Source organism: Lonchura striata, chromosome 3 (genome assembly GCF_050655825.1).
Source record: "Lonchura striata isolate lonStrDom1 chromosome 3, ASM5065582v1, whole genome shotgun sequence".
NCBI lineage: Eukaryota > Metazoa > Chordata > Aves > Passeriformes > Estrildidae > Lonchura > Lonchura striata.
The window spans coordinates 69,455,884-69,480,510 of record NC_140705.1 but is presented as its reverse complement, the minus strand read 5'-3'; the positions used below and the strand labels follow the sequence as shown (position 1 = coordinate 69,480,510).

At 42.3% G+C, this 24,627-nt stretch overlaps 1 protein-coding gene across 4 annotated transcripts in view; it reads left to right on the top strand.

Moving 5' to 3' along the window:
* SLC35F3 (solute carrier family 35 member F3) overlaps nucleotides 1–24,627 on the top strand; it is a 162,160-nt gene that overhangs the window by 97,459 nt on the left and 40,074 nt on the right. For 3 of the 4 annotated variants that reach the window (XM_077782116.2, XM_085576778.1, XM_031504328.3), the window contains one exon: nucleotides 18,743–19,067. In XM_077782116.2, coding sequence (XP_077638242.1) covers nucleotides 18,743–19,067 — 325 coding nt within the window. Of the gene's footprint in view, nucleotides 1–3,331; nucleotides 3,547–18,742; nucleotides 19,068–24,627 lie in introns of those variants that run through there. The other variant, XM_021527109.4, reaches the window with a different exon arrangement.

Sequence of the window (24,627 nt, the reverse complement as noted above, 5' to 3'; positions counted from 1 at the left end):
AAAATGAAGAAGGGAAATCAACTCGAACAAAAATAGTTGCATCAAACTACAAAGCCTACAAATTCTTAAACCTGGGCAAATTCTGACTGCCTAATTCTGAATTTTTAATCTGACCATTCCTTTTTCATACCTTTGCTCTAGATTTGCAATGAAAATCTACCAGTTTCCAATATTTGAGACTTTCTCTCCATATTTATAAGCTGTCCACAGCCCAGATATCCACGAGTTTCTCTTCCATTGCTACCTGAATACAGGAGTGGTGTTTTAAAGGTTAAAAGCCATATATTTGACTTGAAAATTTACCCTGTGTAAGTAAATTTTGCATTGCTTATACTGTAAGATGTTTATGATAAATAAAATGAAATGTAACCCAGCAGTAAATGTGTTAAAGCACATTGGGGAGGTGGAGATGCTGCAGCTACAGAAAGTAACAAGCCTGCTGCAAAATGCAGCTTTCACAGAAGAGTCTCTGGAACACAGTTCTCAGGCACCCTAGTCTTCATTAAATAAACACAACATTTTTTTTTTATTGTGATATGTGGCTGGTATTTTTATGCACAGTGTAAGACAGGGACCTAGTGTGGATCTCTGGTGTGTGTGTGTGTGCCTGTACAGGCAGCAAGAGAAACCAGAGACTGTTAAAATGCTCTGGGGTTGGAGTTGAGCAGAGCTGTACTTCACACACACATTGGGCAAAAGGTTTCCAAGAGGCCCTAAGCGGCTGGATGTCCTCTCCCATGGTTGAAACCAGCCCTAGTTGGATGCTGAGTGTCCTCAATTGCTTTGAAATCTTCCGTGGGTGACTAAACTGAACACTGAGGAGTGGAAGCTTGAGTGCTGTGGCTGTGCAAGGCATCATCAGAGCAAGAAGGAGGAGAAGATGCCTCAGCTCTCCCGCAGCACCAGCTGCAGAGGGGCCAGCCAGCCACAGGAGAGACTTGCTGCCATACACATCCTTGACGTTTGCAGTTCCGGGCTTAAATAAAACATTGTGAGCCTGAAATGTGTTAACAACTCTGCAAACCCTGAAATACTACATGTGGTTAAAGTAACATGTCATCCCAAACCCCATTTTTTTTCTGTGAATTTCTATGTGAGCAGCACCACCCTCCAAGAAGACACTTACCATGTCTTTTCTTTAGCAAATAAGAGAGCATAAGCCTTTTAGAATAATGTAAGTGCTCAGCAACAAAGACTTTTTAACAAATACACTTTTAATTCTTATGATCATCCCATTGATTACAAGTATAACCAGAAGAGAAGTCTGATTATCCTTACTCAGCCACTTACTTCTGGGAAAACTTGATGACATTTGGATGTAAAATGCTGATTTAGTGTTTTCCTCCTTTATATAGCAGAGGCTGAGGTGATCCTGGAAGATCTGCTCAGAGCAGAAGCCAGACAGAGTTCTCCACGTTCTGGTGTTACTTGTCACCTGAATCTAAGGAAGTCTCTTAAATTATGTGGCTGTATTTTAACTACCACTAAGCCTGAAGTTTCTTCCCAAAGACAGTGTAAAATAAGTTAGTATTTTATAATGTGCTTTGAAATCCTCAGATAACAGGCACTGCAACATCACAAAATATTTCATGGACAGAACCATCCGAGGTGAAATCTGCCTCTTTTTATGTAACTTCTTTCAATAACCAGAAACCAATTGGACTCTGAGATTAATAGTGCAGCGAAAAAAGACAGACTCATGGTTCCCAAATGCTTATGATCTGTAACATCCCAGGAAGCTGAATTGGTTAGACAATTCTACTAAAAGGTCTTAAAAATAATGATGAAAACAAGTAACTATCATTTGACAAAGCTGATATTTTGTAGTCTTAACTCTTAGTACATGATTTTTTTTTTTTTTAGAAGAATCACTTTGAAATTAGCCTAATGATTTTTGTATGAGATTCATCCCAAATGTTGTACACAAGAGGCATAGGAAGTGCAAAATACCCTGGATCTTCATCAGAATGTTGATCAACTGATGAGACCCATGCAAATTAATAGTGTAGGTCTGACCCCTTGAGAAAACTCACCTCTTAAATATAAAGAACTTTCTAGCCAGCAGAAGTAAGGTGGTGTTTTCCCACGGTTTACTGAAAAGTCTGTCAGGACTGATTTTCAATAGCTACTATTTATATAATTAAAGAACACTTTTGAGTGTTTGTGGAGTATTGATGGCTGCCCAGTCTTGTTTGCAAAGTACACTCATTTTAATTTGACCAGATCTTAAGAAATGTTGAGTATTTGCACCTTGTCTGCTGACGCATCTCAGTTTGGAACCTGGTAAATCTACAGAGTATTTTCATATCCACAGAAAAAAAAATCACAAGGAGCAAAGGGTGCTGAGGTCACTGTGCTCAGCATCTTGTGAATTCTGGTGCTCTGCTTACAGTGATATAAATCTATTTTACATCTTTCATACTCATTCATTATGGTGTGTTCTCTCCTGAATCAGCTTGCATTACGTCTCATTAATTAATGCCAGTTAGATTTTTGTTCTCTGACAGAGGGGTAGCTTTATCACATGTTGTTGGTATGTCATGATTGGGGATCTTAAAGTTATTGCTGGAAAAACCAAAAACAGCATAAAAGGTTGCTGCATACAAGCAGCATCCAGTTGTGACATATGTAATTTTATTTTATGTGCGTGGGTATGGACATACTTATTTTTGTGCCTCAAAAATAAGTTTTAAATTGTGTTAAGAAAGCTGTAGATTATGTGACGGCAGGTGTTTGGAGTATCACTGGTAAATCCATGGAGTACCTCATTTTGGCTGCTGGATTGAGTTCTGGTCTACCTCCAAAAGGATACAGCAGGAACAGAATGGCTGTGGTGAGGATGGCAGAAATTACTAAAGGCACGGATGAAAATTGACCCAGAACAGTGGCTGGACTCGAAGGAAAACAAAGGAGGGATAATAGCGAGTAAATAATGAATTGGTTCGGAGAGTGTAAATCCTCCTTTTCCCTCAGACAGTGCGAAGAGAACTGAGCAGAGCGTGATGAGCCAGGAGCCCTTTCCGCGCGGTGCAGGAGCCCAGCGCCAGCGGCCGGGGCCGGGGCCGGGAGCCCGGCTCGCTCCGGGGATCCCTGGCGCACCGGCGGGAGCGGGAGCGGTGTCCGCCGCCGCATTACGGTCCCGACTCGCTGCGACCTCCGCCGGGGCCGGCGCCGTCCGGGGGCTCCGCAGCGCCTCTCGCCGCGGCGTCCGGGCGCCTCCCCCGCCGCGACCCGGGGGGCGGCCCCGGGAGCCCTGGGGGCGGGCGGGGGGGGCCGTGCCGGTGACGTCGGGTTTGCAGCAGCCCCGAGCGGCAGCGGGCGGGCGGGCGAGCCCCAGCCCCCGCCGCCCGGTGCTGCGGCAGAGGGCGGCGGGCCGGGAGCCGAGCCGGGGAGCGCCGCCGAGGAGGGCTCCGAGGCGCCAGGATGTAGGCGCGGGGCGGCGGGGAGCTGCCGCCGGCGACGGGCTCGCCATGAAGAAGCATTCGGCCAGGGTGGCCCCGCTCAGCGCCTGCAACAGCCCCGTCCTCACCCTCACCAAAGTGGAAGGTAGGCGACGTCGCTGCGAGCGGGACGAGGGTATCCCGGGGAGACCGGGTACCGCGACCGGGGATGCTCCGGGATGAGCGAGTGCGGTGCTGGGGCGATGCCCGGCGGCGGGGACTGCGCGACTCGTGCGCGGGCGGTGGGAACCCGCGGGACGAGCGGCTCCCCCGCCGCCGGGCATCGCCGGCGCCTTCCCCTGTCCACCACCCTGCTCAGCCCCGGGTCCTTCCTCGCCCGTACTCCAGAGGCAGAGCACCTCTCCGGACCTCCTCGGGGCGCGGGAGCAACCCCCAAACCCGTAGGCAAGTATCTGCCGTGCGGGAACCTTGGCAGGAGGGGAGGAAGATGCTCGGCAGATTTCCCAGTGTGAGGGATGCAGCCCCATGTTCCATCCATCTGTCCTCACCTCTGTTTGCCAATCCAGCTGCATAGTAGCCGTGGAGTTGAAGTCTTATGGCCAGGAGGGGCATAAGAGCCAAAGAGCAATGGGGGTTGGCAGACCTTTAGGGACCACTGGGACCTTTGAAGACTTTATCAGGGCTCATGGCCGGGGACCTTGAAAAGGACACTGATGTGCTCAGAAGGGTTTCCTGGAGAAATCTGAGGGTGAGGAGCTGTTTTCTTGGGTAGAAACCTGTAAGCCATGTTCTAGAGATGGAGGGGTGATGTGAAGGCAGGGTGCAGGTCAGGAAGAGAAGCCTGTCTGAAGGATGGATACAGAGCTCTGTTCCTGAAGGAAAAGCAAAGGGAAAGCTGCTGGTGTGGGGGGATACCACTGGGATATGTCATTGGTTGAGAAAATGGTGTTGGTGAAAGGAAAAGGTTGGCCATGGGGAATGTAAGGAGGAGAGGCAGAAAAGGGATGACCAGAGTAAGGCAAACAGAAAGAACAGCTAAAAAAGGGGAATGATTGAATGGTAAGACATAAAATGTGAATGTGAGACTCCAGAGAAAGCCCATAAAAAAAAAAAAAAAACTAATACAGAAAAACTGAGAAATTACTAAAGGGAAAAAAAATGGTAGCAAAAGCTCTGAGGAGCAGAAAGTGAGAAAATGCAGGAATGTGCAAGAGGAGAAAAGGAAGTAAAAGCAGAGTGGGAAGTAAGCAGCACCTGAAAGTTCTTATTTCAGCTGTTGCATTCCCGTAACACAAAATCCACCTACTGCAGAGATAGGAAAAGAAATCCCAGTTTACTGATGGAAAGAGCAGGCCTGATCTTCATTACACTATAATTAGAATTTTAAAAAGCCCTTGAAGTTGACCCCATGCACAGTAGAGTGCATGAGATTTGCATTGGAGGCTCCTCTGGGCTAGGAGCTCACCTCCCTTTCTTTTGGTGCACTGCACAAGCTTTATGAATCATAAATAATAATAACCTACCAGGTTCCAGCTTTGAAATTTGGGTCATCTCATTCCTCTTTTACCAGTTCAAATACAGTTTATTACCTACCTTATATAGAAACAGAAGCAGAGCAATCTTTCACTGAGCGATAAAATTGAACCTTTTCAAGCATTTCCATGTCTGTTCTGCATAGCAGCTCTCAGATACTCTATTGCTGCCCACCAGGGACTTTATTGACCTAGTTGGACTTTTCCTTCTTTACTTCAGATTCCTTTTTCCTTTATCATCAGTGGCAAAAATCTAAATTGCCTTGGTGTTGTATGATAGGGCCTGGAGTTTCTTTCCTTCTCTTTGATGAAATAGACTGGCTCAGTTTGAGAGCTTCCTTTTCCAAACCAATTGACAACATTTCCTTTCAGACTAACATTGACTAATTTTGCCAACTGGTGTTAAAGCCATATAAAAAAAAAATATGTAGTTTTGGGCAAAAATAAAGTGAGTTAATTGGCACACTGTGGACTGCTGACTTCCCTTGGCCTGGCTGCCGTACCTCTGGCAAAGATTTACCTTCCTCTGGTAGTCCAAGTCCATTGCAAAGGCATAGACAATAATAAGAGCAAGAGAGCAAAACCTTTCATCTGCTTCATAGTTATGATTATTTTCTCCCCTATCAACCACCATCAGAGCATTTCAAGGATCTTTGGCAACACCACTAGGAATATGTTTCATTCTAGGATGGTTAGCCAAGAGGAGCCTTTCATTGATATGCATTGCTGTAAAGCTCTCCAGCATTCCTTGTATTTTCCTGCCGGTGCAGTGACTTCTTAGCTTTAAAAGGAAGATAAGGACTTTGTGCGTTCAGAAGCGTGACTGGCATTTCGAATTATTTTGGAGATTGAATCATCAGTATGCTTGGAGTCTGCTGTACCAGCACTTCTAAAGACAACTGTGTCTACATGGATTGCTCAGGCAGGCAGTAACCATACCATGTGTTTTCTGTGCCTGGTACACCCTTCATATTTTGAGAAATATATGCTTGATGCCTGATTTGTGCTTGTTCTTCCTTCTGTTGTTTTTCTCACCGATTTCTGTCCACACTGCAGTGGCCATTCCCCTCAGACCAGCCAAATGACTAGTTTCACCCTATTTGTACATGAAAGCACAGTGTGCTTTGAGGACTGACTTCTCTTCCCCGGGAAGGTAAATATCTTCATTCTTGCTCTGCATCTTAAGATCTTCCAGAAACAGGCAACATCAGCTTTGACAAAGAACTGCAGAACAATCACCACACCACAGAAAACACATCCTCCACTTAATTAGCCTCTACTAGGAGTTGCTTATTCCCAGTCTTTCCAGCACCAAGGAAATGCTATTGCAGCCTCCCCTACAGCACATTTCCTCTGCACTGTTCTGTCGGCAATGAGTGACTGGTGATATTCCACATTTCTTTTAAAAAAGACACCTCTCTACTATCAGTTACTGCACATAAACATCTAAACTGAGTTGCCGTGGAACCAGATGAACCACATGTTCAGCTGTAGTAACCCTGCCTGCATTGTTGGAATTGCAGGGAACTTGTATAATTATGAAAGAGAAATAAATTTGGCCTTTAGTATATTTGCATGCCTGCGGGGAATTCATCACAAGAGTATCAACACTGTAATCACTTTAATAATAAATCTTTTTCACTTCTTTAGCAAGCACAAACCAAAGATCCCAAGCACAGCAAAAACTTCCATGAGTAGCAGTCAGTTTCTTTAAGAGAAGAGATTCTTATTATCCTCATTTTGTTGATGGAGCAGCTGAGAAACTGCAGAATGAAGTAACTTGCCTAAAAACAAGCAGCACGTCTTTTGACAGAGCAGGCGAGAAAAGACCTACAACAAATAGGAATAGACCCCCAGACTTCCCACACATATCTTTGTGGCCATGAGAGGTCCATGAATGGATGCAACAAGTCAGAGAAGCTTTAGTTTATTGAAAGTTTATTGAAATCAATGACTAAAACTTCCTTTTTGGGAAATAAGCTCAAATGCTTCATAAATATATTTCTGAATAAGTACTGTGTAACTATTAGCAGTATTGTGCTGGTGGCATCCAAAGATTTTGGTAGTTGGGCAATGCTTGTACAACTGAGCACTAGGGCAGGCTGTGTGAACAACTTAACCAGGACATCACAATTGTAAAAGCAAGATTTGGTGGCCACTGGTCTTTTTCCTGTGAAAGCCATACATGATAGACCTATGCAGTGCTCATGCATCCTATAAAGCAGAAGCAGCTGGTGAGCAAGAGGGGCCAGTATTTTGGTGGCTCAGCCAGCGCTGTGGGTTTGGGTGTGCTTCCCCACTGAAGCAGCCTTGGCAAGGAATTTGTTTTGGCTTCTGCATGGAGAACTTAACTTTGAAAGTGTTTGCTTCTGCGCTTTTGCTCAGGCTGCCTCTCTGCACAGAGGACAGTGTTGAGTGTGAGCAGTCAGGGAACCTTAACCCACCTGGTTCTTGCTCCTTAGCTATGGTAGCAGTTTTCTCCTTCTCCTGACTAGAACTGGTGAAGATGATGGTGACAAATTCACATCAATGGGAGTTTAGGTTTGCTGTGTGTCTGCTTCTCCTTTGGACCTACCAGCATGCGCCCCATTACCGCAGAATAATGTCACTTAGCTGACAGAAAAGCAGTACCTTCTTCTGTGGGTACGGAGCGTTAAGTACACATGGACAGCAATTACACTCTGGCTTTGGCCCAAGGCAGCTTTTGTCCAATTTTTTTATTCCTTGCAGTATTTTCAGTTAGCACAACAGTGTATTTGAGAAGATAGCCAAGATCTTGTTCCAAAGGCGTGAGGAGTTTCTTGTTGCATAACACCTGGCTCACTTCCCAAATGGCACCATGCTTTCTTAGGCTTTAAGCAGCCTCAAAATGAGCTGCTCTTAGGTCTGCTACCTTACTCACTGGGGAGTCCCTCTAGCTTATCTTTGGTCATGTCCCCATGGTTATTTCATCTACTATCTCGCCTGTACAAACTCATGAGTTAAAGGTTTGGAGGTGACTCATTATTTCTGCAGTGTGTCCCCTCCTCAAATGATACAAAAATAAAATAAGTCCTTTTTGTTTTTACTAAACTAATGCCAGAGCAGGAATTTTAATGCACCACAAAGCAGAAAGAGAAGTTATTAAAGATTTATCTAATCTTCCTTATTTTAGTGGCTGAAATGAGACAGTATGTACACACAATGGACGAACAGTAGTTTCTCTTACAGTGATGGAACTTAAGAATTACAGCATCCATTGGCTCATCTTCTCAGTCCTTCTGTAGATCACAGACCATTACATTTTACCCACTTATCCCTAAATGAAGTAAGGTGGATTTTGTAGTCATCTTGAATCAATTTAGGCATTTGCTTTCAAAATATAAGCAGATTACTAATCCACCTATTTAATTATAGGCTTCTCCCATGAGAAGTTGAACAAGAACCAGTAAAAAAGAAATATGAAGTTACCAGAATTCATTATTCACTGTCTCCTGTATTTTAATTTTATAAATCTTGTAAAAGAAATCTTGTCCTTCTTTCCTGATGGCCGACAATCGTAAACAGTAGGATTTGTAGCTCAGTGTAAGAGCCAGAGTTCCAAAAAGACTCCTGGTTCAACATAAAAGTCTAAGTTAGCTCAACATCTATTCCCCGGCAATTTCCCAGCAACAAGTCTCATATATAGGATTATTTATGTTGTTGCTTTCCTAGCACATTATACTCAGTACAGCACATTCACTTATGCAGTAAGCAGCTCTCTCCACTTGGCTGGAGCACCACTGCCAACCTTTAGTCCACAGCCTGGTTATTCTTTGTTAATTATAAACCGTGAGATGCCACTGCAGACCTGGATAGCATCCTGCAGAAGCAGGAATTTGGCCAATGAAAGAGTAGGTTCACTTTGTAGTCTTCACTGAGCTTTGCTGACAGCCACTGCGGCACAAGATCAAAGGCAACAGGAAACAAGGTGTTTCAGCAGTGCAGAGCTGGCTTGCCTCTAGGCACAGCTGCCCACCATCTATTGAAGAAATCAGGTACCCCATTTCCTATGTGAGCTGCCTGGTTCCAAACACATGCATCTTCTCTATTTGGAGATAATACAGGGGTACCCAGCCTAGAAATTTTGTGAGCCTAGTCAAGGCATGAATTTTGACACAAGATCAAGCACCCTTTGGTTATACAAAAGTTGTATGTTGGCCCTTCTGGAAGTCTTATGTATACATTTTGTCCATTTCTGACCCCAAGCTTCCTCAATTGAAAAACCCAAACAAGTGTGAACCCTGTAACCTTTGTCATTCAGTCATGAGAAGTACAGAAGTGAGGAGGTAAGAACTTGAAATGCCTTTCCACAATCACCTCAAATTCCCTAGCACAACTCTCAGTAAGGATAATATTTTATTTGTGACTGAAAAAGGCATGAGTCTGTCTTCTGTAGCTGACTGAAACAAGTGAGGAATGGTGGGTTGCAAAAGCCTTTCTCACTGCAAAGAGGATGAGGCAAGTATCAGAGAGAAAATAGAAACTAGAATTTTTGCATGCAATGTATTTTCACATGGAGTTACACTGAGTACCTCAGTGCCCACATGGGCCTAGCCAAACCTGTATTTTTTTTTTTTAAGGAGACTCAGCTTTTGAGAGTTTGCTGCTGAGAGGTGAGGAGGAATCTCTTCTGCTTTCCAAGAGATCATTGAGTAAATCACATGGGGACTTCTGTGGATATATGTGCATTGCTCTAACCACTGTGAGCATGCTCAAGTCCATGTCAAGTCCCCACTAGTATCTAGTTATTGGTTGACAGAGAACAGATGCTCCAATTATCTTGATCTGAACTTAGGACCTAAGAAAACATTGTGTTTGAGGTTCACTAGGAGGTTAAGCTGTTAGCTTCTAGGAGAAAAATCAGGTGGAGCTGGAATTCACTATGGAAGAAACCAGTGGTTTACAGCAGTCTTCTGCATAAAATTGTGCTTACTTGAAAGCCAGTTTCTGAAATCTTCTTAAGAATGAAAGAACATTGTCTTATTTTTGATGAAGTGCAGTCAGCAGAGCCTCCACAGTTAGCATGAATTCACTTCTCTCCCTGTACATATGCACTGATATAAATGTGCTTTTTATATTAGTATAGAAGTAATTAAATTTCCTTGGAGAGAAAACTATTACTCAAGAAAGACATGTAGCACTCAAATGCCTGGATAATTATTACAGTAGCTTCCTGCAGAGAATCCAGACTGGTTTTTTATCATCTCTCAACCCTTTGTTCAGTCTGAAATTTGAACAGACTGATAAAAATTTGCCCAGAATACAGTTTGCTCATATCTGATTTTTGTTCTAATAGCAGTTCTACTTCTGTAACTCCTCAAAGTAAGTGATGAAATGTCTAGTGACCTCTCCAGGTAACTCACTGTAAGATTCAATCCAACTTTTATTAAAGAATGGAAGACAGAATGATATCAAGAGCACATAACTTATAATCAGGGTTACTCCTTGCATGTGGTTACTTTCCAGTTCCTCAGTGCTGCTAGTGTAAAAGCACTCAGCAGCTTCCATTTTCACTGTGGACTCTGGTTGTGAATTCTGATTAATAATAAGAAGGACAGTATTTAGGGGAACTCCTCACCTCATAAAATTCAAAGTAGAATATAATAATCAGGCCCATTCAGATGCAGAACTTTTAATGGAATTTCAAGGCAGTTGCCTATGAAGATGAATTAAATGGATAAAAGTCCAAATTGCAGCAGTATGAAGTTGGTAACTTTTCAGTCCTCTTTATATATCACTGACAGGAATTAAAATACATATTTTGCAGAAAGCCTTGCTGGCACATTTGACAGAGGCAGAAGGGCATATGTATGCTAGGGAGGAGAATTTGGCATATCTTCAAAAATACGTGGAGATTATTTAATTCCAGCTCTTAGTAAGTTTAGATATAATATTTAGCACAGGATAAAACAGAAATTAATGTATATTAACCATCAGTGATAAAATCCACTATATCTATGAATTATACTTCAGGATACGAGAGTACCTGCTCCAAGAAATTTAGGCCTATTGATATGAATCAAGCTATATGGATGATCTGGTGATATCAGTAATATGGGACAGATTTCCACAGATGAAAATCACCTTGATTGTCAATGAACCAAAAGTCCTGTTTTTTACCCTGCTGAAATTAAAATGAGAGGATCAGACAAGTTCAAATAGCCTCCACAGATTATTATAACACTTTATAATTAGTTAATTTATACTAAGAATTTCAATAGCAGAAGAGGGTCTGAGCTCAGAATGCTTTTTTTTCTTGGTTTGAGTTTTTGTTCATGCAATTTTCCCTATTTTCATATACTTACATCCCTTATTCTGCAGCCTCAAGCAAATTCAAACCTTCTGACCTGATAGGTTAATACCCTGGGTTTGTCCTTTAAAATAATTCTATTGTGGACTTTAAAACTATTTTCTGTATTAATTTATTCTTAATTTAGTAATTCTATTTCATGATCAAATTAAGTAAAATTATTTTTATCTCATACTGTAAGAGCAAAGTATTTAAAGAAAGCACTCTAAACTTTTCTCAAATGGCATCCGAAAAGTCATTTGTGCAATGCTGTGTTGACCAAATATTCTAATTTAAAAACTGATTTAATAAAGTTTTATGGGGTTTTGTAATTTTTCCATTGTGATACATTAACTGATATTCAATAAAAAATAGAGTACTGATCTTGTAGATCTTCGGCCCCAACCATGGTTGAGAAACTGGGGAACTGTGAGCAAACCCAAAGTCATTCCAGTGCTGTGTTACAGTCCCACACAGCAGCCACCCACAGGGACTCACAGCTTTCCTGTAGGAATCCAGAAGCAGCTTCCTCAAAAATCCCACGCAGCTGCCATATGGGCATGACCAAAAGTCCATCGGGTCCTGCCTCCAGCTTGGTGGAATTGAACAGGAATATCTATTTTCTAGCCATTGATCTCTCACAGTGTGGGTGTGCTGAGAGCTGCAGCTTGCCCAGATGTAGAAAAAATTTTTTTATGCTTTGTTCCTAGTAATTTATGGAAGTTATTTTGTTTTTTCACTTCTCTTGAACACTGAGTTGCCCTTTTCTATGGAGCATCCTGTGAAGAGCTCATAATCCCTGGTGGCCAGAGCCCGTCACCAGGTGTGTGGTGTGTGGGTTTATTTACTGCACCTCTTTATCAGCAGCTTCTCCATCTGCCGATGTGTGACCCAGCCACATGGTCTCTCATCCCCTGCAGCTGGCCACTGCCCTTGCTGACCTGCCTAGCTTCACATCATTGGGAAACTTTGTCACCTTGTGGCTCAGTCCCGTGGTTAATGGTAACTGTGGTTAATGGTGAACAGTGCAGTTCCCACCGCAAACCTCGGCAGAGCTTTGGCCGCTTCCCCCATTGTATATTCCTCATTGGTTTCCTATCCTGTACTGAGCCTTTTAGCCATTCCAGCACCTTCCCTGTCTGCCTATTTTCTGTAAGACTGTTTGGAGTGGGTTTTTTTCAAGATTCTCTTCAAAACCTGGAAAGGGTAGCTGCATCTCCTTTACTGATGTGCCTGTTGACCGCTGTCAGAGAACACTGAGGCTGCAGGATGAATCATGTGTTTGCCCAGTACATACTGCTGTCCTTTATGCTGTCTGAGATGTCCATCCTAACTATTACTCACTCTCTTTAGCACTTACCACTCTGTTTCAGAGCTGAGTTGGCAGGCAAGTGGCTGAAACATTTCCTTCAAAAACTGGAGGTGGAGTGTGTGCCCCTCTCCAGTAGCTCAGTGCATAGAGCTGCCTTCCACCCTTTGCTAGGAGCAGGAAATCCATCTGCCAAAGAGAGTGTCCACAGGCCCTCCAAGGCCAAGGGAACCCAGATAGAAGCAAAACTGATTGGGTCAGAATAGAAAACATCCTTACTCATTAGGAAAGCAAAAATTCAGGAGGTAATTTGCCCAGAGGAGAAAAAGTGAGACCTTAGCCTTGTTCCAGTGACTACTTCAAATACAGAACAGAAATATTTCTTGGAGATGAGCCCTAAAATGAGAGATGTGAACTCTCAAATGGAACTCTCAAATGTTTCTTTGAATCCTGTCAGAGTCTGGGTATAAGAGAGGCACATGGGTGTAGGAGTCATGGTCCTTTGTCATGACCAGGAACAGATTCTTTGGCGTCTGATGAGTTCTAGTGAGATTGTGAGGAAGTTACAGCTGCTACAAGCAGCTTTGGCAAAGCTAGAGCTAATTTGGAAAATGAGGGAATGTCTCTTGATGCAGAAGTTGGTCTGTGCATGCTCTCATTACAACTTTGCAGGAAGGTTGAAACATGGAGATTACTGGCTTCCAAAATGAAATATTAACAGATTCTCAAAACCAGATACCAGGATGACATGTGGAAGGAGAGGCCATCACTGACAATGGCACAAGAAAACTGCACTAGGTACCGGGTGATCTGCCAGGCAGCAAGTGAGTCCCTGAGACTTCACTCTTTAACCTGACTGACTGTGAAGAAAATGCCTGGGCAACAGATCTGAACAAATGTCAGCATTTCAGGTTTAGACAGCTACAGTGGTAATCAGACACGTGAATCACTTAATGAATTTGGTATTTCATCTTCTCTTCACAGGATGATGCCTCAGCTAGTTTTTAACAGCTTAGTTCAAAAATCTTGAACATCTAAATAATGCATGGTTAGTGTGGTAGGAACAGGGTAAAAACAAAATTTGAGGTGTTTGTGAGTCTACTACTGAGGCAAATAATATTGGGTATCCAGAAGACTACCATCAGAAGCCATTGTGTGTGTTCTCAGGTATGTTGGAACTAATTGTCTCCCACTGATCTCTCCATGTAGTAAATACTGGGTGAAGAAGTCGCACAGCATTCAAGGCTGTGAGAATATGCCTTGGTAGTATCTAGCCCTGATCCTTCTGCATGTCACAGATTTCTAGAGCTCTAACCATGCTGAGGATCAGGCACTGTCTCACAGGACTTCTTTCAGCTCTTTCTCCCCTCTTTATGATCAGCATATATTTTTGCAAGCTCTACAAACTTGTTCTACGCAATGCTCAAGCAGTTACAAAACATTTGACAGGCTGGCAAAATGGAAATACCTTTGGATGTATAATTGTCAGAGAGATCTGTGAGGGTGTTCTTTTTATCAGAACTTTTTTCCACGAGCCTGATTTAAAGGCTTCCAGAACTTTTTTCCAGAATCCTTTGTGTTTCAAAGTAAGCATATTAAGAATATGCTTACTTTGAAACACATTCCTAGCCTAGGGAACCTGGAAGAGTTGTGCATTATCATTAGGCACATGTTTTGATCCCTAGTAGATAGGACCTTTGTCATTAAGGGTCACTTTCTCACTCTGAAGGGTTGGAAAGGGCATCCAGCACTTGTGTAATGCTTCCTTCCCTGATTTGCTGACGAGCTGACAGCAGCTAAAGCAGGTCCTTGATGACAGCTAAATATGTTCATGTGGCACTGCACAGCTCTGAGTCCACCAGCACTGTCTGTGGTGGCTTCACCCTCTGTTCCTGACAGCAGTGGTGGAGAGGTGGGACTCATCTCACCCAGCTTCAGACACCCACCCCAGAGACACCTACTTCCAGCTTGTCGCCCCAGACTGTTTAGAGCTGGTGGAGAGAAACAAGCACTCAGAGGGAGTGATTCATCTGGCTCATTTTAATCATCCACTTTAGGAGGAGATAAATCGTGCTGTGGAAATGTCTCTTTTCTGTCTACTAGCTATGCAGAAAGTGTAAATCACTGTCTCAGATACACAAGTCGGCACAGCAGATGTCTCAAACTAAGAAGATGAATGCCACCCTTGTTTTTTATCATATTTTTAATACACACATTTAGGTACAGTGTGGTCTTTCAGTAAGCCCTTTAGCTGTCTAGCTGTGCACAGAAGTCTTAAGACTCTTGTATAGACTTTAGAAAAGGCCTGGGCAGCCTATTTAAAGCTGTTACCTTTAATGGTTTAAAGGTGTAGTGCTTTACCATGCCTCTTCTGCTTCATGGCTTTTAGCTGGGTCTGTGGAGTAAATAGCTTGGGTACAGATGGCCCTTGCTACAGGTATCCACAGTCACCTGAGGGGGGGTCTTAGCCATAATAGAAGAAACAGAAGGACAGCTGTTTTCTGAGGCTAGTGGGATTGGCAGTAACTTGGGAGATGATTTCTTTCCTTTGTTTCTGAATGCCATGGGACAGAGGTTGGACAGAAAGGGAGGGAGGAGGAATGCCTCCATTTGGGATTTATGAAAAAGGAAAATACATGAGCAATAGGGAAAATTAAAAACTAAAATTAGTAAAAGCAAGATAGGCATTTTTCCTCTACCTCAGTATATTAATCTGTTCTTTGAGGGAATACAGTAGCATACAGAGCAGTTTGCTGCAGGAAGTAATGGAAGAAACCCATTAAAAGAGTGCAGAACTAAAATTCTTCAATGTCCTGCCTCATTGATTCTAAAAAGACATTTTGCCATCTTTAAATTCATGTGCATTCTGTTGCCAGCTGACTCTTGTGCAGTGTTAGAGAGAGAGAGAAGCTTTTCAGCCGTGCATGGCTTTAGTGTCACCTCATCTGTGCACCTGTGGTTTGGGTGAGGAAAATGTCCCCAGCAGAGACACAGGGATGAGACAAGGCAAACTACAGCTCTGGATTTTGTGTTTGCCAGCTGGCAGGCAAGTTCCCTCCAGTAAATGAGAGGATGAGACCACATGAATGTATATAATCTGTAGGGTCCACCCTCTCCAAAGAAAATCTTTTTCTGTGGGAAAGATTGTATCACAGGTATCCTTCAGGTCAGTGGTGCATCCACTGGAAGGGTCTTGTGTCTATTTGACATCTAACTCTCCAGCAGCACAAGCAATCATGAGGACACAATAAAGTTTCACTGACAGATACTACAGACACTGACAGATATTACAAATCTCAGTTTGTAACTGTTAATCATCAGACAGTGATTTTTACCCCATCATTGTGAAATCCACTGTGTCTGGGATAAGTTTTTAGTCCCTCCAGTTTGTAAATGCATTAAAAGAATGAACATCCCTAGAAAGTTAACCTTTGAGGTGCAATTTCATTTTAGAAGTTAAACATGCAGCATTGTCTATTGCTGAAAGCAAACATTTCTCTTGGTGTGTTTAACACAAAATTAAATATACCTGGACAAGTAATTTTGCCTACATAGCAGAGAAAACCAGTAAATTCAGCTTTAGGGAGCAATTGCCATGGAACTGAGTAGAAGGCAGTGATATTTATGCAAGCTGTCCAGATGAACTGCTGACTCTTGTGTACGTGCACAGTGCAATGGGGACCTGGGCAGGTGGCTTCAGCCCTTCATGGGGGGAAGATCTTCACCACAGTGTCTGTACTGGGCTGTCTATCAACACTGTGTTACCAGATGTTGAGTGTCTGGTGCATCAGACAGTTGTGATTAATTCTCATTTTAGGAAAAAATAACAGCTTCAGTGTTGTGACTCAGAGCACCTACTCATCTTAAAATCTCATATATCCCAGTGGCTTTAGGCACATTCCCTGCTGTTAGATATCCTCAGCAGGATTGGTTTAAATCCTGGTTTCCTGTTTCCCCAGGGAGTAACTGCAGAAAGATGCAAATGGCAGATACCCCACTGGCTGTCTCAAGAAGGAGGACCATTTTTGCTCTCCATAAAAAAAAACAAAAAACACAAACTCTGAGTGAAGTTGCATTGACACAGAGGCACAAACTCCTCTTACACTCTTGTTTGGCATGCTGGCTTCATGAATTTGTTTTTTTCTGTGTGCAGAAACCCAGTGTCCAAGGGAAGAAGGATGCTGGAGTTTGTTAGGGTATGTGAAGTGCTTGGTGTTGCAGTGACACTGCCCAGAAGAAAATCTTGAGTGGAAAAGGAAAATTTGGTAATCATTCTAGGATTTGTGGGGTGGACAGCAGAGAGGGCACTGGCAACTGCCCATTACATGGTGAAATTAAAAGAAATAAGTGTACTCTTGTTTGGTATAAACTGAACACTGATACTGGTCTGTGCAGCAAGTGAGGTAAGAAGCATTATTTACAAGCAATTTATTACTAAGAAAATGCTTTAGAATTATTTAAAATGAGCTGAGTGTTCACAGGCAGTCTGTTTTTCAATTCAAACTTTTGACAGGTGGCTTGTAACCTTTCCATTATGTGCTTAATACAAGGTCACATTAACTTTGGGCAATTCATTGGCTTGCTGGTGTATCTCTTGTTATGTGGGAGGCTGACCACAGAACCTTCTATTGAAAACTGAAATAAGTGGAGAGATCAGATCTCTGGAAGACACACAAAGAGGCTAGGTGTTTATATCTTTGCTCCTGTACATTCTTGTTAGATATCAGGCCGTCAAACAGAGGCCACAATCCTTCTTATTATAAAATACAGCTTTACCAGGCAACCTAATGGTACTTTTAGCTCAGATCATGCATTTCTTTTCTGTAGGGAAATAACTAAATAGTTATTTCCATAGAAAGAAACATTTTCTTTCATAATGTGTTAGGTCATATAAGTACAACTTTAGGTTAGCTTGAAATAAGAGATTTTCCATTCCACATATGAATTCACACCAGGATAAGGAAGGGGTTTTTTTAATTTTTTTTTTTTTTTTTTTTTTTTTTTATGTGGATGTCTCTTAGTCAGCTTTGAATATTTATAAATGTTTGGAAATAATACAGTCTCTCATTGTCCTGGATTTATTTACATGTTTTCACCTTTCAATGCATAAAGTAAATTCTGAACAGTTTTAAAGTTGTAGATTCCTGGATTTCAATGTGAACTGCAATGTGTTACTTCCTGCCTTAGGTGAATGGACCAACTGCAGCCAGGCTGTTAGACAAATCACTGCTGAGTGTGTGTGGGTGACTGTCAACTTCAGCAGATGTTCAATGGGGTGAATTTAAGAAAAGCCCTGAAGGCTGTGGCCTGCTGCTGAGGTCTGCCAGCACGTTTTGATGCCTCTGAGAACTCAACCAGCTAACTTTCCTTGCTCATTCATTCACAAGCAGGATACATTATCGACTGACAGCTGTAGGATAGCAGGGCTATAACAATTCATGTTTGAGGGTTGAAGGGGCAAGGTTTTTAGGTGAAAAATTTCCAGCAGCATGCTAGGTTTAGTTATAATGGGACAAAGCTGCAGTCCAGTCTTTGTGCAGGACTCAGACTAAAAAAAGTTAGGCTTGCCTGGTCAGAGATGGACTTCAGCGCAGCATGTGGTTTGGTCTAGTTTTTGCTATCTGGCTACAGCCATAGCAGACCTGTTTATCCAGGGACCACTGAAATGCCTGATGATCCAATTCAGTATTAATCATGCTATTTATGTTGCAGTGATTTTGCTTAACTTCAAGATTAAATATGTTGCTTTTCTTCTAAGAAACACCATATTCCATAAACTAGCCATTTCTGCATTTTCTGAGACAATAACAATTTCAAGTGCTGTTATCTTAATTCCCTTTGCTGCTTTATCAAACTCAATATCACATTTTTCATTCATTTACACATCCTAACGGCACGAGTTTAAGTGGTGTGTTAAGTCTTTCTATGTGCATCGAAGCAACATGTAATTTTCACTTCCATTTTACCCAAGGGCTTCTAAATCTAGAGGTGATAATTGTTATTTGCATTCTAATTATGCCTCAGTTCAACCAGAGGCTTTGCAATGATCTAAAAACAAAGGACATTTTGTGGCAAGATCGGGTCAGTTCTTATGCTCATAAAGCTCATGTGACTTCAAACGAGCCTAAGATTTGAAAACTAAAATGCAGGATGGATTTGCTTAGTAAGCCATGTGTTTTTCTTCTCCTAGGGGATGAGCGCTCCCGGGAGTCTCCAGCCCCAGCCGAAGCACAGATGCAAGCTGGGGCGGAAGGCAGTGGAAGGGTGAACCGCTGCTGCTGGAAATGTTCCGTGACTCAACTCAAGAAGATTTTCTGGGGTGTGGCCATGGTCCTGGGTGTCTGCTCCTCTTGGTCGGGTTCAACCCAGCTAGCAAAACTGACCTTTAAGAAATTCGATGCACCCTTCACTCTAACGTGGTTTGCAACAAACTGGAACTTTTTATTCTTTCCTTTGTATTATCTTGGACATGTTTTTAAGTCAGCTGAAAAGCAGTCTCCAAAGCAAAGATACAGGTATGGGAGTTTTTGTTCTTAATCCCGTGGCTCTTGCTTGCTGCTCTACATTTCACAGACATTTTGTTCAAGTCAGTCAGTTACATCAAACTTGTGTTTGCTTTCTTCTCCAGTTTTGTTAAAGGACGGTCTGAGTTCGTTGTGTGTCCTATGTTAGGTGCTATTATTATTCCTAATATAATTTCACTTCAGCAGTAAGAAATCCAGATTTATTTCCAACAAATGCAAGTCATGTTACAAAAGTCTGCATTTTCTAAAATTATTTATCCAGAGTTTTCTGCAAACATATTTTTTTAAATTAATATCTCTTTCCCCTACCCATGGCTGACCTCTGGGTCAGTCTCTGAGTAAGCTAAGTAAGCTTTTCTTTTCCAAGCTCAGGACTAGAGCAGAGCCTTGAATAGCTGAGTAAAAAGTACTGCCGTATTTTCCTGGCACTACGCCCTTGACATCAAAGGCCAAGCTCTGATCCCAGTTAAACTTGAGCTGTTATGTTTATTTCCGGGAGGAAGCGCAGTCATAACCAAAGGCAGCACTTTGTCTTCAGCACACCTTGTCTTCATAGCAAGCCAAACCCGCAAAGCCTGAGTCGCTCACAGAAAGCCCTGAGTGCCCGTCCTGCGTGAGAGGCTGAGGATGCTCTGGCTGCTTGAAGGACAGCCTCTCACTGACTCTCCCTCAGCTCTGCTCTGCTCCTTTTGGCCTGAAAGGTGTCTGGGACAGATGGGATGACTCAGCCATCAAGATGTCCCATGTCAGAGAGCTTGCCTGATACGTGGAAGGATGTGAACAACCTTTTCCCCTTCTGTTACACAGTGGGGCTCATAGACTTTTAATGAAGTAGCTCAGAAAAGTAAACAGTAAGAAGTACACATTTCTCAGCTCCCAGCTGCGCAGCAGCAAGGTGGAAACTTACTACGAGAAAAATCTAAGAAACCAGGTTACTCAGGAAATGCTCTGCCTCAGATGATTAGGGCTAAGAAATTTTACTGCTTAGCCATCATTACAGTTTCTTCATCTTTTAAATAATGCGGGGGCTGCAGATAATGCATATGACCATTCACTGCAGGTGCTAGAGCAGGATCCAGAAGTTCTAGAGGCATTTTATAAGTGCCATGTTTCCTGAGCTTCAGTCTTCAGGTTGTATTTGTTCATGGCATATACAGAGATAAGAGGAGTACGGAGTTTACAGCAAGCTACAGCTTAATCTAAAACCAGCAACAAATGCTAGCCTAAAAGCAAATACCTTTTTGTTTCTTTGGTTTTAAGTATTTTTCTTCCCAGCTGCTCTCAGATAATGTTTTAAATACTGCTTAATTCTGGGGTGAGCGGTTGTGGTTTGCCAAGTCCCTGGGGTTAAAAACCCAGAGCACTTGTACTCATTGCTGCAGTAAATTGATACAGTTGGTAGTTTCATGTCTTTCATTAATTAAATGAGGGCTCAACTGAAGAGCAGGTGCAAGCCCTGCAGCCTGTTTAGGATGCAGTGGAATATCATTAGCAGTAGGTTTGCCCAGGCTTCATAAGAGTGCATGTTTGTGTGTCTGACACAAGCAGACTAATAGAGTTAACTTAGAGAGGTTTTTCTGGGTGTAAGGGAAGATGTGTGCCTTTGGAGATGCAGCTGTGGCTCCCAGCTTTGCTGCAGATTTGTTTTGTGGTTTGGAGCAAATCACTGCAGACCTCTGATTTACTTGTACTCCCTATTCTTCTGGAGGAGCCAGTCCTTCAGGGAGGAGGGAGGGCTCCCCATTACCAGTGTTTGTGTAGTGTCTGCCTCAGCACGTCCCCTACCTCCACTGAGGCCTTTTGGTGGTTCTGCACCAAGAGTTACTGTGAAATTATTTACTGTTCATCTGCTTGCACCATTACAGCTGATATGTCTCATGTGTATGTGTCAGTAAACCTGAGCATTACAGTCCAGCCTCCCTTCCTAATTATTCCTTTTTTTTTTTTTTTCCATTTTATATATGTGTGCAAATATATATAGAGAAAGAGATACACAGGGACTTTGTAGCTCCATATGAGGCATCACCATCCTCAGGAAAACTTGCAGTTCCAGGCATGGTTGGGCATGTTAGGGAGATATTTCACAGACTTCTGGGTAGTTAAAAGACAATTCTGACCTAGAATTGTAAAGACACTGGCATAATCACTTTCTACTTATTTTATCCTTCACTTTCATCTATATTTTACATCTTATCTTAGCTCTCTGGCAGGAATTTGGAACAAGATAAATTAAAAGGCAACAGTGGGAAAAGGTGGAAATATGATATCTAAGTCACCTTAGCAGTAAAGTAGAAAAGGAAGGGGTTCTCAGAGCTTGCCTACACAGACTGCTGAAATCCACAGGTACCTAATGTTTTTTGGCAGTAAAGCTCCCCTAGGACACCTGCCCATCCACCTCAGCAGAACTGGGCTGCTCAGCCTGTCCTCCCCCTGCCACAGGCAGTGCTTTCACACCAGCCCTTCCTGAAGGCACTGGAGCCAGCACATGTGCTTTGGATACCTCCCTATACAGTTGGAGGGCATGTAAAAACAGCAACCACCAGGAAAAATGCACAAAAGGGGGATCATAAAAGGTAGCAACAGTGAATAGATGTATAGTCCCTACTGCACAGATTATATGATTTATTACCGTTTTTAAATTCATGTTGTATTATACCAGCATGTATGCTATGCTGTAAATACGTGAATTTTTATGTTTTGTAGTCTCACAAGAAGAACATATCTGTCATGGATATAAATTGGTTTTTAGCTAGTTTATGACAGAAAATCAGGTGTTTTTTTTCCCTTTTTATAACATGTATAATAGTAGTAAATTTGCCACCAAAATTCTGTAGGGACACATTGAATGTTAGAGCAGGTTTATTCAGTTTCTTTATCAGATTTTGAGTATTAGACCACACTGTATGTAAGTATCAAGGACTTACGACTGAACCATATTGCTGGTAAGGAACTGGCTGTTTTAATTGAAGTAGCTTTAGACTTTCAGCATGAGCACACAATGGGGAGAGTCACTCTTCATAGCAAGCCAGAACCCATGCATTCACTTCCAATTGCTCTATACTCCCTGAGCAGCTCCATCAAATGCTGCCAGGGCTGTGCCCAGGTGCAGGCTGCTCAAGGGCAGACTTCTCCCATGGTTGCCACCAAGGATGTCGTGGCGCAGGACTCATGTGCATGGATGTGATACAGAGAGCTCTGGAAGGCCACGGAAGAGCATGCCAGCATCACTCTCCTACTTCTTGTGCTTAGCTTAAAATAACATTACTGTAACTAAATTATTTTTCATTTCAGCCATTGTCCAGTCCAGAAATAAGAGATGTAATGATTTGTGCACCTGAAGCATCATTTAAGAGTGCTTCATACTTTTTGCTTCCAAACTGCTTTATATTTTATAATTTAATACATTACACATTTACATTGACACATTTAATCTGCTGAGCTATCCTCCATCATATCTACATTATTAATTTATGAGGTAACATAAATTAAAAGCACTAGGGCTTAAAATCCCTGGCTACATGAAAGATTAAATTAAAATCTCTGCAAGATGTGGCTTAGCTTTATGTATCTTTAGGCAGAAAACACATCTTTTATAAAGATTTGCCCTCTGTGTTCCAGCTGGGAGGAGTAATAGAGGGGTTTCTTCACATTTTAGAAAAATACCTCAGAATGCTTGTTTATTTTGATGGCATAGGCTTATCTAATGACTTTTTTGAGAAGCAAAGGAAAAGACTTACAAGAATATTTGCAGGATTATTTATTTATTTATAATTTAGATCTTGATTTTTTATTTCATAAAGATTTAGGACTAAAGAGAACACAGAAGCTAGAACTAAATCTCTACTGAAAACTTGAATGCACCTGATGTGTTGGGTGAATGAAAGGATCATCGCAGTGCAGTCCCTGCACTGATCTGCAACCATATTTGAACATGTTTTAGTTTTTTTTTTTTCTTCACTGATTCAGAGTTTTGTCTCTATATTGCCTCCAAATTATCTGCCACTAGTCTTCCAGAATTTGTAGATTTTTCTTTGAAAATACAGAAAAGGTTACAGGTAACACTGACTATTGTTGTGTCTTTGAAATGGAATCAAAATCCTGGTGCAACAACAGCAGAGGACGAGCATAGTAGATTTCACTTACTCTGACATACCAACATATTGACCTCACACAAGTCTCTTTTGATCTACATGCCCTTGGGCTCAGAATCAGGATTTCGTTCTTCAGAGGCCACAAAGTTTCAGTGCCATAGCTTCACTTGAGGTCCAGGAGAATGTGGGCCGGTTTCTAAATGTGTTTCACAGGCATTTCTGCAATGATGCAAAAGATGAGACACTCGCCATCACCCCCAGCGGTACAAGGAGCTGAGTCCATTAGTTTGATCCTGACTGCTGTGAAGTTCAATGCCCTGCACCAGGGCACTGCCCTCCTTTTCTGCAGCAGGCAGAGAACCCCACTGGTGACCAAACCTCTGGCCATGATGAAACTCTAAGGGAAAGATGGTCAGAGCCATTTGGCATGACTGGATGCTGTTCTACTATCAATTTTTCAGTGGTTTGTGTTTGTGAGTCTCTCTTACCCAGCAGCATTAAAATGTTGCAGTGTGGTTAACTTTTGGCATCCTGCTGATTTATATTACTACTTAGATGGGAGCTTCGCCACCAGAGCAGACAGCATTAACAGAGTCATAAATAAGCTGTGGAGGTATCAAGACATGACAAATGCAAGTGTTTTTAGCAAATGTCATCCAATGGAGTGTGTTTTCTTTCAAATAACTTCAGTTTATAAATCCTATTTGTCTAATTCAGAACATTATCCTTAAAATAATACCTATTTACTTTGTGCTCCTCAAAATAAAATCACTTTACATTTCAAGTTCACATTAGCTTCTTGGGGAAAATTAAAATAATTATAAAAAAATCAACCAAGAAACAAAATAAACCATTGAAATTAAAAGATAAAGCATCTGATTCTTATCTGAGTTTGACAGAGACCAGTTAGGAGTAACTCCAGATTAAATCAGTTTGATGTCTACAGCAAGAGATCAGTTTGATCTCTACAGTTGTCTGTCACCTTTGTGCTTGGTATCAAAACAATTAATTAGAAGATGTGGATACTGTACAAGAGGTTTATGATACTTGCAGGCATGTTTATCTCTCCTACAGATATCTGAGAGGTGCTGGAGGTGTTGTGTTATTGATGGACCACTGTATCACTTCTCTGAACATGCATATTCAGTGAATATCCACTTTTCTGCCAGAAGTCCTGGCTGAAGACAAGGCCTAATTGCACAAAGAGCAAGCAGCAGTAATAGTGAGGCCTTCTGCTGAGCAGCAGGGTGTTTGTGCTAGTGGCAGTGCTGGTGGGTGCCTGTCCAGTGTCCAGCCTGCTGTCCCTAGGGCATCAAGCTTGGTCATGGAGCATCCATTTGGCCTTAGCACAGCTGAAGCCCCAGCCACAGAGCTCAGGGTGATGCTGTTGTTAATTTCTGTTTCTCAAGTCAAGTATTACCACTTCCTGATGAAACCTGCAGTAGCTGCTGTTCTCTGCC